Here is a 16,370-nt window from a genome sequence, read left to right as displayed (position 1 = left end):
CCCCCAGTATTTCTATGGCTGTTCCCCCAGTATTTACATGACTATTCCCCCAATATTTATGTGGCTATCCCCCCAATATTTATGAGGTTATTTCCCCAATATTTACATGAGTATCCCCCCAATATTTACATAGCTGTTCCCCATAATATTTACGTGGCCGTTCCCCTGTAACTCCCAGGAGAGGGAGGAAATAACCAACTCTTGCTGATATTTCAGCTCATTGTGTCCCACAGCCCTCCCTGCTGACCCAAATGTGAGCACACAGGAAACATATGCCACGTTTTATTTGCCAGCTCTAGAAAAGATGGGTTTGGAGCACACGAGATGTCACATCTGTTTAGGCCACAAAATATTGCACTGAATGGCTCCCTTTGTGGGAAAGGCTGCATTTCCTGATGCCTGTTAAATTGGGATTATAAACTGTGCTAAATGTGCTTTATCTGATGAGTTTCTCTTTTGTTTGCAGCAAGGGAAGCCGTATGTCTTTGATAGAGTGTTACCTCCCAACACAACCCAGGAACAAGTTTATAATGCCTGTGCCAAGCAGATTGTTAAAGGTGGGTGTTGTCTTTGCTTATCCCTGCTTGGGGGGAGGGAAAGAGATGTCTCCCTGTCCCCTCAAGCCGTTTAAAGACTGGATAATAAATGTTTCGGTGTCTGGGTGGGAATTTAGTAATTAGTGATCCCAAGCATTTCCTTTTTTTCAGGGGCTTGTCTGGGTAAAAAAAAGGAATTGCAGCAGTTGTTCCTTCCTTTCTCCTTGTGTTATTCCACACAAACAGTTGCTTTTTGTGATATAAGGAGCAAAAAGTGTTTTCTTCGTGCAGTGTGAGACTGTTCAGTCCAGGATGAGCGTGGAATATCTGTACCTTGGAGTGGGAGGAGAGTGCAGAAAGCCCTGGTTTCTGCTTTGCATGCACAGAGCTTGCATTTAAAATTGAAATGAGAACACAGGTTGCCTCTCAGATAACACCCTGTTTGTTTGAAACAAAACCTTCATGAGCTGTTGAATTTTCACTCGAGAATCAGACTTTTTGGGTGCATTTTAATCGCTTGCCATAATTTCCCACCTCCCAAATCACCCTCAGACCTCATACGTGGTCCCGAGGCTGGGTGGTCCCTCCCTGGTGGTATTCCTAACATCATGGAATCTGCTGAGTTGGGAAAGGATCCACAAGGATCATCAAGTCCCACTCCTGGCCCTGCACAGACACCCCAACAATCCCCCCCGTCCCTAAAAGTGTTGTCCAAACCCTTCCTGGACTCAGCCTCGGTGTTGTGACCATGGTGCAGCATCTCAGGGGTTCTGAGTAGTCCCTGGTCTGGTTTTGCTCCTTGGATTTGGTCCTTGGGTTTTGGTTTCTAAATCCAAGTGTGTGGACAGTGGGAATGGTGTCAGAGCCGGCCAAGGCTGGGTGGGGAACACTGTGGAATTCTGGAGATGCCGGGGATGTGCCCAGAGGTGCAGGAGCTGCTGGAGCCACGTGGGAGGACCTGCTGGTGTTTTAGGGATGGAGCTGGATCTGCTCAGAGCTCCCTGGAATGAGCAGCCCTGCTCCAAACCCTGGGTGCAGGGAGGAAATCTGTTGTCCTGCTCCGACAGCCTGGAGCAAACCAACCTGGTCCAACCCAGGAGAGGTCCAGAAACAAAAATGTTGCTGTTGGAGAGTGGAAACGAGCCATAAAAATTCAGTTACCTCTTCTCAGAGGGAGCCTGATTACAGCAATTCTGCCTTCAGATGGGTGAGCCTTTAATAAAACCTGGTGGGGCTGGAGTTGAGGGATCATCAGCTGGGGTTGCTGACGCACCACTCGGCTGTTTGGAAGTTTGGGAAGCTGTTCCAGGACTCCAGGGTGTGCTGAGAGAAGCAGCACTGGGCTGTTTGAGGGGTTTTATAGCCCCTGTGGAAGTTGGTTTCCTCTGAAAATGGTGAGAGGAATAAAACCCTCGGTGAGAGGGATTTGGGAGAGCTAAATCAGGGGGTAAATTGTCTTTGTGAAATAAATAGGAAGGAAAATAACTCTCCAAAGTCCTGCTTGGAAAGAGAGCTGAGAGTTACTTTCTATGTAGAAGTTTGGTGGGGAAGGGAAAAAAAGAGAGAAGAGGAGAATAAAAAAGCAAGGAGAGTGATGGGGAGGAAGAAGAGAAAGGAAGGATGGGGAGAGGAGAGTGGATGGGGAGAGAGGGAGAGCACAGAGTGATGCGTTTTTTACTGAAATATATGAAATAAAACACTAAAGAAATAATTAAAGAAATAAAATACTAAGTAATAAATAAATAAATAAATAAATATGAAAATATGCACTTAGGATGTGGGGAATCACCACTGGGATTGCATTTTTTCCTAAAATACAATAAATAAGATGTTAAAGTAAAATAATCAATAAAACACGAAAAATAAAATGCCAGAAATAAAATACCCAATAAAATCCCCAAATAAATAAAATATTAAATACTGTACAGTAAATAAATAATAAAATTCTAAAAGAAATAAAATCCCCAAATAACACACTGGGGTGTGGGGAACCACCACTGGGATTGTATCTTTTCCTAAAATGCACTAAATAAAATACTAAATAAATTAATAAGTACTATCTAATAGATAAATAATAAAATACTAAAATACACGCTTAGGATGTGGGGAATCACCACTGGAGATTGCATTTTTTACTTAAATACACTGAAGAAGATACTAAAGTAAAATAATCAATAAAATACTAAAATTCAAAACCCAAATAAATAAAATATTAAATACTGTACAATAAATAAATAAATAATAAAATCCTAAAATAAATAAAATACTAAAATAACACAGTGGGGTGTGGGGAATCACCACTGGGGACTGCATTTTTTCCTAAAATACACTAAATAAGATACTAAATAAAGTAATAAGTACTATCTAATAGATAAATAATAAAATACTAAAATACTCAGTGGAGTGTGGGGAATCACCACTGGAGATTGCATTTTTTACTTAAATACACTAAATAAGATATTAAAGCAAAGTAATAAATAAAGTGCTAAAATAAAATACTGAATAAAATCCCCAAATAAATAAAATACTAAATACTGTACAATAAATAAAAAATAAAACCCTAAAATAAATAAAATACTAAAATAACACACTGGGGTGTGGGGAATGACCAGTGGGGATTGCATTTTTTCCTAAAATACACTAAATAAAATACTAAATAAAGTAATAAGTACTCTCTAATAGATAAATAATAAAATACTAAAATACTCAGTGGGTTGTGGGGAATCACCACTGAGACTGCATTTTTTTTTTTGGTGATAAAATGTTATTTATTCCATCCCTCCTCAGGAAAAGGCACATCTGGCAGCAGCTGAGTGGCCTTTGTGGGGAGGGGAAATCCAACTGGAAATCGGGGAGGAAGGGGGGGAGTTGGACCAGGAATTGAGAAAATTGAGAAAAGCACTTGGACTTACTCTTTTTTTTTTTTTTTGGTGTAAAAATCCCAACTGATCTCAGTTCAGTCACTTGGTTAATCTGTTTTTTTCCCCTCACTCTGGAGTTTTGTCCTATTTGGAGCTGCTTCCCTCTGGATCAGTGGGCAGATGGTCCAGGAACTGGTTTAAGGTGGAAACCCTTCCAACCAAAATAACCTTTTCTGCTGCTGGGACCTCTGACTTATTTAACTGCACATGATGAGAAGGGCTATTTTTTACAGAATAAAGTATTTTTTGCTAGTTGGGAAGGTAAATTACTTATCTCTGCTGCCTCAGCACACATTGATGCAAATTCTAAACAATATTCTTGCATAACAGTTGATTAATCAGATTCTGTTCCCCCTTGGCTCTGTTTCTGTGTGGATTTGGTACCTTGGACCCACCTGGAGTTAATAACTCTTTTTCTTCTTTATTTTACCCCTTTTTTTTCTTTTAATTCAAATTATTTTTTAAAATTTAACCCAATTTGGCACAAAGTAGAAATAGTAGGAGTGAACTTTTATGGAGCACTTACACTAGATTTTTTTTTTATCTGTACAATTACTATTTCTAATTGCTTATTTCAGCTGTCATTTCCTTAAAGCAAAAATAAGCAGTGGCTCTATTTTTATAAGCAGATGAGGATGCTAAATTATATTCTGTGTTTAATTAGAATATTTATTTTTTAAATGGCTTCACTCCAATTTCATCCTTAGTGTTGCTGCACAGGAAATGTGAGTCTGTGCAGCAGAAAAAAAATCTCTTTCCTTTTCCTTTCTTTTAATCCATTTCTGTTCTTTGAAATCATTTTTCTCTGGGTTTTTTTTCTCTGATATTTTTTTTTTTCATACTTGTTCCTTCTTCATTCTTTTTGTATTTTTCTAATGTATCTTTATTTAATTGTCCTTCCTGTCTGGACCACCTGCTTGGATACATATGGAGATGCAAATTAAGATATTTTCTCTGTGTGTTTATGTAAATATAATATATATGACATTATATCTAATAATATATAACACAGTCATGTGTGTATATTTACTATAAATACACACACACACAGATATATTTATTTCCTCTATTAGTAGAGATCCAGAGGGTGGGAAACACAAGTATCTTTTCCAGCCTTCCCAGATTTCTGAAAGCTCCTGTGGGCATTAAGCACTGCCAAGTTAAAAATGGATATTTTTATATCTAAATGCAGCATAAAATGACTTATTTCTGCCTTGAAAGAAGTCTATTTTCAATAAAGCAAATTCCTGCTCATCTGACTTTCCTCTTTCTTTGCTCTCCTGCTTTGTAGACTTGGGGAAACTTATAAATTAATGAGGCCACGAACTGTTGAGGGTGAAATATAATATGACATTTATAGGAAGAAATATGTATGAGTTTGTTTAATTTTCTCTATGCTTTAAAATGCAGGCAGTTCAGCTTTTCCTTTCCCATGTTACACAGATATATTGGATGATATGTAGTGTCCAGAGATATTCTTTTCCTCTAGAAAAGTGAGCATTCAATAATCCTGCAATTCTCTAATTTAGATATTAGTATGATTTTTTTTGTTGTTGTTCTAAAATTAGCTCAATATGTCATATTTTCCCTGTTCTTTACTGCAAAAACACATTTTCTAATTGAGCTTCAACACTGTAAAGACATAAAAAAGGCTGATAATTCAGCTTTAAGACATCAATGAAAGTTTTAATGGGTTTATTCTTCTTCTTACAGATGTCCTGGAAGGCTACAATGGCACAATCTTTGCTTATGGACAGACATCATCAGGAAAAACACACACTATGGAGGTACAGTGGGAATATTAAATCAGTTTGGGAGCAGCAGTAGGATTTTTTGTACCAATTACCTGAACAAGGCAGTTCTTTGGAGCTGTGAGTGACACAGAAAAAGAGATTTGGGAACGTTTGGCCTCTCCTGCCTTTAGTATTTCATTCAACATGGAGTGTTTTTTTTTTTCAAGAGATATCTGCAGATATCTAAATAAACTAACAAACTGTGAGTAAAAAAAACATATCCTGCCAGCTCAGGGATGTGTAGATTTTGAAGGACTTCAGTGAGATTGTGGTTAAGCCACAAATGGAAACAGTAATAAGGGTCTGTCCGCAGAGTTCCCTTTGCAAGGCAGGATTATGAAAATTCCTGCCTGGCTTATTGGTTTTCTCATTTGCACTCCCCTTCTGGGAATACCCCTCTGGCATTCTGCAGCGCAGATGGAGGAGTTTGGAATTGCTGCTTTGCAGGAGAATATGAAATTAGGCGAAATTACACCAAATTAGCCCAAATTCCAGGGGCTGGAGTCCTGTGCCTGTTCGTTTTTCCGCTACGTGAAGTGTGAAGGTTTTTTTTTCCTCTGGTTTGAGTTCTAAATGTAGAAGACATTTAGACATCCCAGTTTTGCTGAAAAAGGAGGATCATTCAAGCATTTAATCCTTGCCTGGGATTGTTCCTTCCCAAACTGGGTTGGGTTGTCTCGTCTGGGAGCGTTTCAGTTCAACTGCGAGTTTTGCAGGTCGACGGCAAAGTTTGGCTGAGTGGGAGATGAAAAAAATGAGTTTTCCTGGGTTTAACACCACCAGATGGTTTTTCAACCTGAAGGTTAAAGGACAAGGGAAGCCAGAGGGCCCTGGTGAAATGGCTCCATTCCTGGAGGATGCAATAACTGGTCTAATTAAGCCTGTCCTTGGGAGCGTGGGGGAAATCACTGGCTCAGCCCTCACAGATGGCACAGGCCTGAGTAATCCACCAGCTCTGGGTGTAATTAAATCAAAATGTCTGCAGGGCTCGAGCTGGTGCTTCCACATGGCACGGGGAAGATCTCCTAAAGCCAATTTATATTCAGAATTACAAGCTGTGATAAAGAAAATGACTGGAGAAAAAAACGGCCGGTTCGCTTCTCTAATAAAGAGAAAAAGCTGTCATTTTAAAGTGGAATCAAGTCTACATTCAGCTTTAATCCCCCCTCTTAGCCTGACATCCTCTTGTAAAGTTGCTAAAGTGTGTTGTGGAAGGAAAAAAAAGAAATAAGTCTGAAGTTGGAGAAATAGTAAATCCTCTCGGTAAAGCTGTTATGGAGGATTTTCTGTGAAATGTGAAATAGTTCCTAGTGTTGGTGTTAAGCTTCAAGAGGATGTGGTGGTGTAATATAGCCAGGATGGGCTTTCTGACAGACACAGATCTAAATAAAAGAGTTGCCACCTGTATAGCAGGATAAACAGCTGCTTAAAAATCACATTTTTTTTTTGCCCATGGGGATTAAATTGATGGGCTTTGACCTCACAGGAGAGTTTTCAATGCTTGGCCTCCACAAACTTTAATTATTGTGTCAATATCCTGAAATGAAGCAGCTCTGTCTCAAACATTGCACTTCACCTGCTGTGTTTAAATGTGGAAATTAATGTTCTGCTTAAAATCAGAGGCTTTAATGAGCACAGAACCCTCTGTCCAGGGGCTTTGGTAGAGTCTCCTAATGCAGTGTCAGCTTTGCAGCAGCTCCAAACTCTTCCTGAGGTTACAGCTACATCCATGAGAGTGTTTGTGGTTTCTTTCTCTTTTTATTCCAGATTTCCAGGGGATATTGTGCCTTTACCTTGCTCTTCCTTGCCAGGTTGTCCCTTCTAGTGGAAGGTGTCCCTGCCCACAGCAGGGGGTTAGAACTAGATGGTGTTTAGGGTCCCTTCCAACCCAAACCAGTGTGTGATGATATAAATTGTAGTGGGGCCTCTTCTTTTGATAAAAACCCTCTGAGGTTTCTCTTGACTTAAACAGGGGGGAGATCTGAGCCCAAGAAGTTGTAGAAGTGGTTGAGTGTCGTGCACACCTCGTGTTTTTACAGCTTGATTTCTCCTGTGAGCTGGAAGAAGCCGTGGAAAGGAAACCATAAAAGCATTTTTATCACGGGGCTTGTTGGGGCTGGGAGAATGTTTAATTAAATGCTTTTTTACAAGTTGTCGCTTCCCAACAATTATTAGGGGACGTGTTTATGGGCACAGAGATCCCAAAGGTGATTTTGCACCTCTGTGGCACAGCTTTGGGTTCAAAGCCTCCCTTTTTCTGAGGTAACAACCCAAAGCCACTCCGGGAAAAGGGGCCTGGAATGGCTGGAGCATTCCTGGCTCTGGAGCTGCCTCTGTTGCTGCAGGAACTGTGAATTTTGCTGTATTTTGTAGTGTAGACACAGCTTTGGCTGGATTTGTGTGCCCTGAAGAAATACCAACAAATCTCTGTTTATCCTGGTTTAGGAAAAGCTCCTTTCCCCTCTTTGGGAAAAGCTCTTCAAGGACTTTTTCAGGGAGAAAGGCTGGATAGTGTGAAAATGGTGCTGCAGTCACTGTGTTTTGGAGCCAAGCGCTGTGCTGGCAAACAAAGTGTTGGGGGGTGATTGCACATAAAGTTTTCCTCTTCATCAAGGATTTACTTTATTTAACCACCCTCTTTTTCATTCTCATAGTCTGGAATAAAATGGTGTCTCACTTGGGAAGGATTTTTTTTAGTTTTTGAGTAGCCTAATAAGATACTGGTTATGGTGCTTCTGCTGCAGAAGGTGATATTATTTGTATAATATAAATCAAATATTCACAGTTTAGGTACAGCTGAGTGCTGCTTTTTGGGGAAGGCAGTCAGCAAGGGAACTGATTTATCTCTATTCCCTCTTTTTTCTGCCTCAAGATGTTTATGTAATTCAAGGGCAGAAAAAAACCAGTAAACTGCTTTAAACACAGGCTGTGGGATGGAGGGAGAGGTTATGTCAGTTCTTTGTGTTAAATTGCCTTCACCCCGGGTTGATGCTTAGAGGCTGACTGTCATTTCACCAGCTTTAGCTAAATGAGGCAGTGTCTAAAAAGCCTATATTTGAGTATGCTAATAAAGGCTGGGAAACTGGGAAAACAGGTCAATGTGACCCACTAGTCATTCACAAACACACATGATATTGAAAAACACGTGCACGTGTGTATAATTTTCTTCCTATTTTGCTAAAAAAAAATGCTGGTGTTTAATAATTGTGGCAATTTGGAGTTGTACCTTCGCCCTCTATATTTACAAAAAGTAATAATTCCCCACCACTGTTTGGAGTAAGATTTTTTTGGTGCTGATCTGGGCACTATTAATTGGCCAAAAATATATTCCAAAGGTGTGTCAGAGGTTCTAGACACCGTGTTCTGATGGAGCCTTTGAGTACTGACTTGTTAATGCATATTTGAAGAGTTTCATAAAACATTTAGAAATAACAATACAGTCCAGGCTGTAGTCAGAAAAGGGGTTTATTTCAAATTGATATTTCTCTTCCATTTGCAGTGGTGTTAGCTCTCCTCTACGTGCCTGGCTTAGGGGAAAAAAAAAAAGGCAATGCAAGTGCTGTGCAGCCAGGGAAATTGTTGGGATTAGTTAATATTCATTTCTGGAAAGAATAGAGGAAAGTAGTTGTGCAAATTAATATGGAAAGCAGGAGTGTTTGTGAGGCACAGATCTCTGGCTATAGGCCCGAGCGAGCTCAAATCAGAATATATTATTGTAATCCTCAAATCCCCACAACCCAGATTTTCTTCCTGCTCTGTAGCATGGTGGGGGAAGAGAAACAGGATTGTTTAATGCTCCTTGTTGCTGCTGCCAGGTTCCCAAATACCTGGTTTTAACCGGGCTGTAATTTGTGTGTTTGTGTTCGTTCCTCTCCTCGGTCGGAGGGCGACGGTGCAAAGAGTGGCAGGAGCTGCCAGAACAAATTGGTGCTCCGTGGGGTGAGGAATTCCAGCATTTCTGTGCCCTGACATCGAGTAAATCCCTCCCCAGAGCAGCACACATCCATAGGGACCCTCTGGAAGAGGGCAGGTTTGGACAAAGCTCGTCCCCGAGGGACGGTTTCCGAATTAACGCTTCGGTTTTGCGTCCACAGGGAAAACTGCACGACCCTCAGCTCATGGGAATCATCCCAAGAATTGCACACGACATCTTTGATCACATCTACTCCATGGACGAGAACCTGGAGTTCCACATAAAGGTAAATGTGGAGCGACACGTTACGTAACGGGATGGGTGGAAGTCGGGCCAGGTGGGAAATCTGCGGATTTTTTTCCTCCCTCCCCTCAAAAATCACCACGTTACTGAGGATATTTCCTGGAAATAACCTAACCCAGCTGCTGGTTGTTGATGGAATTTTTTTCCTGAGCGTGTTTCCAGCTCAAGTTTCCTGGGAAAACCAGCCACAGCAGTCAGAAAACACTGATTTCCCTGCGGCTTCTCCAAAGGCTGGAGCTCAGCCCCACTAATAATGACCATAAACACCATCAAGGACATTTGTGGGAATGCTGACATGTCGCTGCCTCAAGGATACAAACAGCCCTGCACAGTATTTGGGGTTGAAATGGGGCAGAGGTGGCTTTGGGCAATTCATGGGAGGATGTTTAGAAGTAATTTTCAGCTCGAAAGCTGATTTATGGGCTCTTTATGCTGGTGCTCTAAGGCTCCATTTGAACACCCATGTTTTTCCACGTCCCTATCTTGATCCCAGCCACATGATCTCTCAGATTTATCTGAGTGACCTTTAATTCCCACTGTTCATCCAGTCTCCTGGGGAGCTCTCAGCCATGGGGGGCATTGCTCCATCTGGCAGAGTTGGGGTCAGGCTGCAGCTCCTTTCCATCAGTAAAATTACCCAGTGGATTGCAGGAAAAATGGGTCCTCTGTGTCATCCCCCCCAAAAAACCCACACAAAACACACCTAGATGGTTTCAGTGAAGTTCAGTGGCTGAGCAGAGGTAGATGTGAGGGCACTGTTCCTTCTCCTTCCATGGGGGATGCTCCCTGGGAATGGGGCTCCCTGAAAATGGAGCTCCCTGAGAATGGAACTCTCTGTCCTTCCTGTGCCTAGGAGTTAAGAGATTAGTGACTTTTTAGTTCTGGTTGCACTAAAGCACTTGAAACACTTCTGGGGGAATATATATATATTTATTTTAATAATCTGGTGCCTCTGAACCAGCTACTGCTCTTCTGTAAGGACTCAGGATTGAGAACCTTCTTAGCAGGGCCTGTTTGTGGGATGCTCCTGAAGTACAGACAGTGGTACAAAGTACAAATAAACCATTAAACACTTCAATAGACCTTAAATTGTAAAACACTGAGCTCCTTAAGAAGAGACACCTCTGAATTTTCTCACAAATGGCTTCCATAGGAGTGATTTCCACTGGTTTCTTTCCATCTCCTGCAAAGCTTTTCCCACATGATCCCAACAGATGGAGACCTGAGACGTAGTAAATTCCTGCCCCAGCAGAAGACACCACTTTATAAATCATGTTCTGCCAGCACAGGATTGTTTCAATGGCTTCCCATCAGAGTTGACATCCATGAATATCTTAACAGAAAAGCTGCCTAAATAGCAGGGAGTGAGTGAGTGATTGTACAGGGAGCTGTCTGGGAGAGAAATGCCTGTTCTGTCATCAGGAGCCAGGATTTAAGCAAACTGTCACACTTTCCTTTAATAACTGAGCCAACATTGAAAATTAATATCGTTTTTTTTTTCTCCCCCTCTTTAAGACAGATCCATTTAGAACAGGGAGGGGAACATGTGCTGGTCCTCAGCAGAGTGTTAATAGGATGATATGAAGCACATGGGTTAAGTCTGGCTTAAATGGAATGAGCTGGGCCAGGGCGTGGCTTTAAGTGGGGCACAGGGGAAGCAAAGGCACAAAAGCAACATATATCTGTATTTAATAGCAGTTGTCACTTAGGAAGATCAACTCATCCTTATAAAAAGCCCAGGTAATTTATTTTTCAGGTGAGAGAAAATGAGACTTTACTAAATAGCAAGTTTACTGATCCCTAGAATGTAACCATCTAGTATTCTAGTTAAATAATCCCTGGATGAAGCTTATTTAGGGAATGGTTAGGCCCCACTCCCCTAACACATTTTGTTTGCTTCTGCAAGTCAAATACCCTTTTATTAAGAGACTCATTCATTCATTTTCCTTCTTAATTTTTTTCCCTTAGGGCAGTTGTGTCTCTTTGTTAGAGAAAAGCTGATTTTCAGTTTCTTCTTGATTCATGACAGGATCATAGGCTTAATTTAAAACTTTACTATTGCTTAAGCCTTCATTTAAAAGTTTATTTTAATATATATATTGTTTAGGCTTATGTAAGTCTTATGTTAAAGGTGCTTTCTGCTTTTGTGTGGGTCAATACCAATATACAACTTTTACAGCTCTCAAACCTGACCCTTCTCATGATGCACCTGCACTGATACGAAAGTATGAAAATATGAATTGATTGACTCTGCTCAATATTTTTGTCAATTTTGCCTGTGTTAAAAAAAAAAAAAGAAGATAAGATTTTCCTGAAGGTTTGTTTTTTTTTTTGGTATAATTTTCTGATGAATCATTGATAAATGGAGAAGGATCAATGACTTGTAAATCATTCAAGATACAAGTTATGTTCCCAAGAAAGATTGTAATTCAAACTGTGTGGGAGCTGGGGTTTATTTTAGTTTGGTGCTTTGACAGAGATGGAAATATAGGCACAGAGATTTTTAAATCACCAATGTTTAAATCTGTTTATGATTATTTAATTAGGTTTCCTACTTTGAGATATATTTGGACAAAATAAGGGACCTACTGGATGGTAAGTTCTGTGTTTCTGACGTGGCTGAGTGACTTGACTGGTGCTTAAGGGGAAGCAGTTACTTTATTTGGGAGGGAATTAAATTTAAACTGTGTGACTGGCTTTGAGAAGGAGAATTTTGCAGTTTAAATCATCTGATCTGTCTCCTGTGCACCTGCCTCTGCAGTGCTACAGAGCTTGGCTATGAATCAGTGAGCACAGAGGGGTTTACAGACCTCCAGGCAGGTCTGAGCCTCTCTGGCAGTTGACATTCTTAAAGTAAAACTGCATTTAAAAAATGGGGAGAGTGTTTTAGAGCACGTTCAGTTCAGATTATTCCTCGCTTTGCTTCTGTTAAGAGAGTTTTGCACATTTAATACGATCAAAATGTGCCTGCCAGGACTACAGTTAACACATGTGGAATACTCCTGATTACCTCTATTTTCTTTCCTAGTGTCAAAGACAAACCTCGCTGTACATGAAGATAAAAACAGAGTCCCATATGTTAAGGTAAAAGGATAATTAAATCCTCAGTTTTTCCTTCTTTCTGACATGTGCATCTATTTGCACATCTCCATTTCCATCCCCTGAAATAATTCAGCTCGTATTTGAAGCCTCAAATGTTCAAGTTGTATTGGTTCCTGGATTGAAACAGTTTCCTGAAATATTAATGGCCTTGAATCATGTTTGTTTTATTTTCTTGACTTTGAACATTTCCATTTTGTTGGTATGGTGTTAAATTTTAAGCATTCCTGTTCCCCTTTCATGTCAGATATGAAAGAGAACAACCTGAAGAATTTTGTTCTTTAATATTTTGTTGCAGAGGTGCTTTAATCTTGTAATACTTTAGGACAGATTTGTTGGGTTAGGAATCAGTTTTATGGATTTCTGGGCACTCACTTAAATGTGATGTGTTTGTTATGGGCATATGTGAGCCTTAATAATACACATAGAATATTTTTCTGTTTATTCTCAGCCTGAGAGGCAAAAAAAAAAAAGATAAAATAATGTAGTCAGTAGCATTGAGACAGAGAACAAGGACTTTGCATCTTGTCTTGTAGTTTGAGGGAGAACAATTAATTTGGGTATGTAAATCCAACCCAAATTAATAACAGGAATATGTCTTCTACATAGAGAAAATTTCCTGCTGCATGTTTGGGTTTGGCTGAGTCTTTAATGTTGTTGAAGAGCAGTTTCCTCCCAAGTTTTACCCCGTGGACTCCTGAAAGTCACCCAAAGGCAGGTTTTGCTCCATTGCCTCGCTAACGAGCGTGGTGGATGGGGATGGTTCTCCTAATAATTTCGTTCATTAGTGCTAAATATTCCTCCTGACAGCTTTTTGGAGCGCTAGGAATGCCTCTGATTCCCACTTGCCTCTTCCTAGGGTTGTACAGAAAGATTTGTGTCTAGTCCTGAAGAAGTTCTGGATGTCATCGACGAAGGGAAGGCCAACCGGCACGTGGCCGTGACAAGTGAGTGTTCCCTGGAGCTTCCCTGGCTCCAGGGTTTGGGTGCTTGTACCCTCTAGTGAAGCATTGATCCTCCACAAAGCACTCTGAGTTACTTACACCAACAAATTATAACCCTTTAAAATTAATAGTCTGTGCTTTTGTGCCCTTTCGCTGCGCGTGGAAACATCGATCGGCTCCGAGCCCCAGGATTTAAGACATGGCGTTGTGTTGTTCCAAGAAACATCCCAACGTGGATTGTTGCATGGAATAAAGATGTTTGGGAATGATGAATAACTGAAATGATGCACCTGCATTTCTCTTTGTGCTGCAAGGCCAGAACTGGGAGCAATTCACTGGTCAAGCAGCAGCCGAGGAGCGCAGAGCAATTATCAGCCTCTGCCTGTTCATCTCTTGCAGTGACCTGGATGGAGTTCCAGTGATGGCAAAGCAAACAAATCTTCCTGAATTAAAGCCCATAATAATCCCTTTGGCCCGTGCCAAAGCTGTTGACTTGCTGGCATTGCAGGGCTGAAAGGGCCTGGTTCCCCAGTTTACACTGGGAGATGTCTTTGATCCGACAGTGAACTTGGCAGAGCCTCAGTTTATAACTCCAGCCTTGGTGGTGGGGTGGTATTTTGGGTATATTTTTGATTTTTTTGTGTTCTTTTTAAAATTTAATTTAATTTGATTTATTTTGATGCCCTGGGTAGCTCCTTTCTCTTCCATGTCTCTACCTTCTTTCTTGGAGAAATGCTATATTACTTCATCTCTCCCGTGCTTTTCCCATCATATTGATAGAAATTCATTCCCTTTCTTCTGAGTAGCATTTCCTCCCATTATTTCTGCTATTTTCTTCAAGAAAAAAATACCCAAATACATTTTTTTTTTCTGGGATATTACCTGTTGCTTTTGGTGCACTTGGAAAAGTTCTGACAAAGGTTGACAGACAATGAATTTTACCTGGACTGAAATGGAAGGGAGAAAATTGGGAAATGTTATTGGAAAAAAAAAGAATTTGGAGATGGAGGAGGAAAAGGGAATTTAAATAATTATGAACATTGATGGGAATGGGGGAAAGGTGGAACTGGGCTTATAGGAACAGAGAAAGTGGTTTACTCAGTCTCAATATTTTATTTTTGCTACTTCATGAAGCTCTAAGCATAACATAATTACAATCACATTTAAAACAAGTGAAAGCTGAACTTGTAGCTGCCTGTGTTTTACCTGTGACCTGGGTGAAGGAGGATTTTGAAGTATGTAAGCAATAAAAATCATTCTGAAATTTGAATTTAAATAGTGTGGGTTTAATGAAAACTTCTGCTAAACGTTAGGAGACCTCACACAGTTGCACCAAGCCCCACCCAGCTTCTTTTTATTGCAATTATTATTATTTTGGTCATGTTGGGAGAGAGTGGGAGCTTGTTTTGTAGCCCATGAGCTTTATTTAGAGCTCTTGCAGTGATCTGGGCTCTCCTTGTGCTTTTGACTTTGGTGGCCATAGCCCAGCTCTGATGAAACCCAACCCCTTGTCAGGTTTTAAAGCCATTTAAACCCACCCTGTGATTGCAGATATGAATGAACACAGCTCCAGGAGCCACAGCATCTTCCTCATCAACATTAAACAAGAGAATGTGGAAACTGAGAAGAAACTCAGTGGGAAGCTTTACCTGGTGGACTTGGCTGGAAGTGAGAAGGTGAGTTTTCCTTTTCCCTGAACGATCCTGGTGGGATCAGTGCAAACTGAGGGAGATTTTACAGAAAAATTATCTTAGATTCTCTTTAGGAAGGTTATTTTCACTTTTTTTAATGTGTGGGAAGGAGAAAAGGAGCAAATCTGAACTGTTGGTTCCCCAAAACCTGCAATCACTTATAATGGAGTGGATTGAACCAGTGTGTACTTATATATAACTTTACATTTAGTTATGGGTGTTTGAAAAAAGAAATGTAAGTTTTATTAGACAGCTATTTTAATTTGCTTATATTCAAACATATCCTGTTTCTAGATTTTCTGTAATTATTGCACATATTACAATGAAATGCCAGCAGTTAACACAGTTTTATACCTTAAGTCTTTTTGAACTCCCTGAATGTCCCTCTTGATTGTAGTGACTGTTTCTCCTTTCCAATATAGAAAAATAATAACCAGGAAAAAGCCTTTATCTATTTACCAAAAGAGTAATGGTCTAGAAGAGTATTACAGTGCAAAAATATTTCCCATTTCTCATTCTCATGCCTTCTGGAGTGTTCAAAACTGGTTTGAATGGTGTTTTCAGATTCCTTGTTGGGACACACTAATTGATAACCCATTGGTACAATGCAGGAGTTAATAATGTTGGTGTCTATGATTGCATATATTATTATGTGTTAAATTAAAAGCTCTTTATGGTGTTTATAAAATGAGGGCCTACTCAGGCACTGCAGTTGTCTGAAAAAATTGTGGTTCACCATGTTTGGATGTTGTACAGAAAACCTGAAACAAGGGTTTCCTTGGTGGGTTGTCTTCTTAAAAAATACAATTATTTTTCTTTTATGTCATGTAGCAGTTTTAGAGGAAAGTACACATAGTGTAGTTTTAATTAGAGAAAAAATATGGCTTTATTCTACATTTCTGTGCCTTTCCCCACTCACCCCCTCAAAAAAAAAAAAAAAGAGAGAGAACAGACTAAAAACCCTGTTGCTGTCTGGAGGAGTGCTGGTCCCAGGACACCATCCTTGGGATCCAGTCTGTGGGCAGCAAACCCTGCATTCGGGATGAGTGGGATCACACTTTTTCTGTCCTGATACTCTTGGTCCACACAAGCCAAACACAAAGCCAAGATTCTCATTTTGAGTGTGCCCTGAGAATATCCCTGTGGTGCTCCCTCTCTGGATGGTCTTGG

General features: G+C 40.3%; 1 protein-coding gene across 1 annotated transcript in view; it reads left to right on the top strand.

Annotated features, from left to right (window-relative positions):
- KIF5C (kinesin family member 5C) overlaps positions 1-16,370 on the top strand; it is a 71,207-nt gene that overhangs the window by 24,017 nt on the left and 30,820 nt on the right. The window contains exons 2-8 of the mRNA XM_027695925.1: positions 467-557; positions 5,171-5,244; positions 9,345-9,449; positions 12,013-12,061; positions 12,495-12,550; positions 13,425-13,512; positions 15,061-15,185. Coding sequence (XP_027551726.1) covers positions 467-557; positions 5,171-5,244; positions 9,345-9,449; positions 12,013-12,061; positions 12,495-12,550; positions 13,425-13,512; positions 15,061-15,185 — 588 coding nt within the window. The remainder of the gene's footprint in view (positions 1-466; positions 558-5,170; positions 5,245-9,344; positions 9,450-12,012; positions 12,062-12,494; positions 12,551-13,424; positions 13,513-15,060; positions 15,186-16,370) is intronic.

This window comes from Neopelma chrysocephalum, unplaced genomic scaffold, assembly GCF_003984885.1.
Source record: "Neopelma chrysocephalum unplaced genomic scaffold, ASM398488v2 Primary Assembly neopelma1_103b, whole genome shotgun sequence".
NCBI classification, from domain to species: domain Eukaryota; kingdom Metazoa; phylum Chordata; class Aves; order Passeriformes; family Pipridae; genus Neopelma; species Neopelma chrysocephalum.
This window is presented reverse-complemented; position numbering and strand designations above follow the sequence as displayed.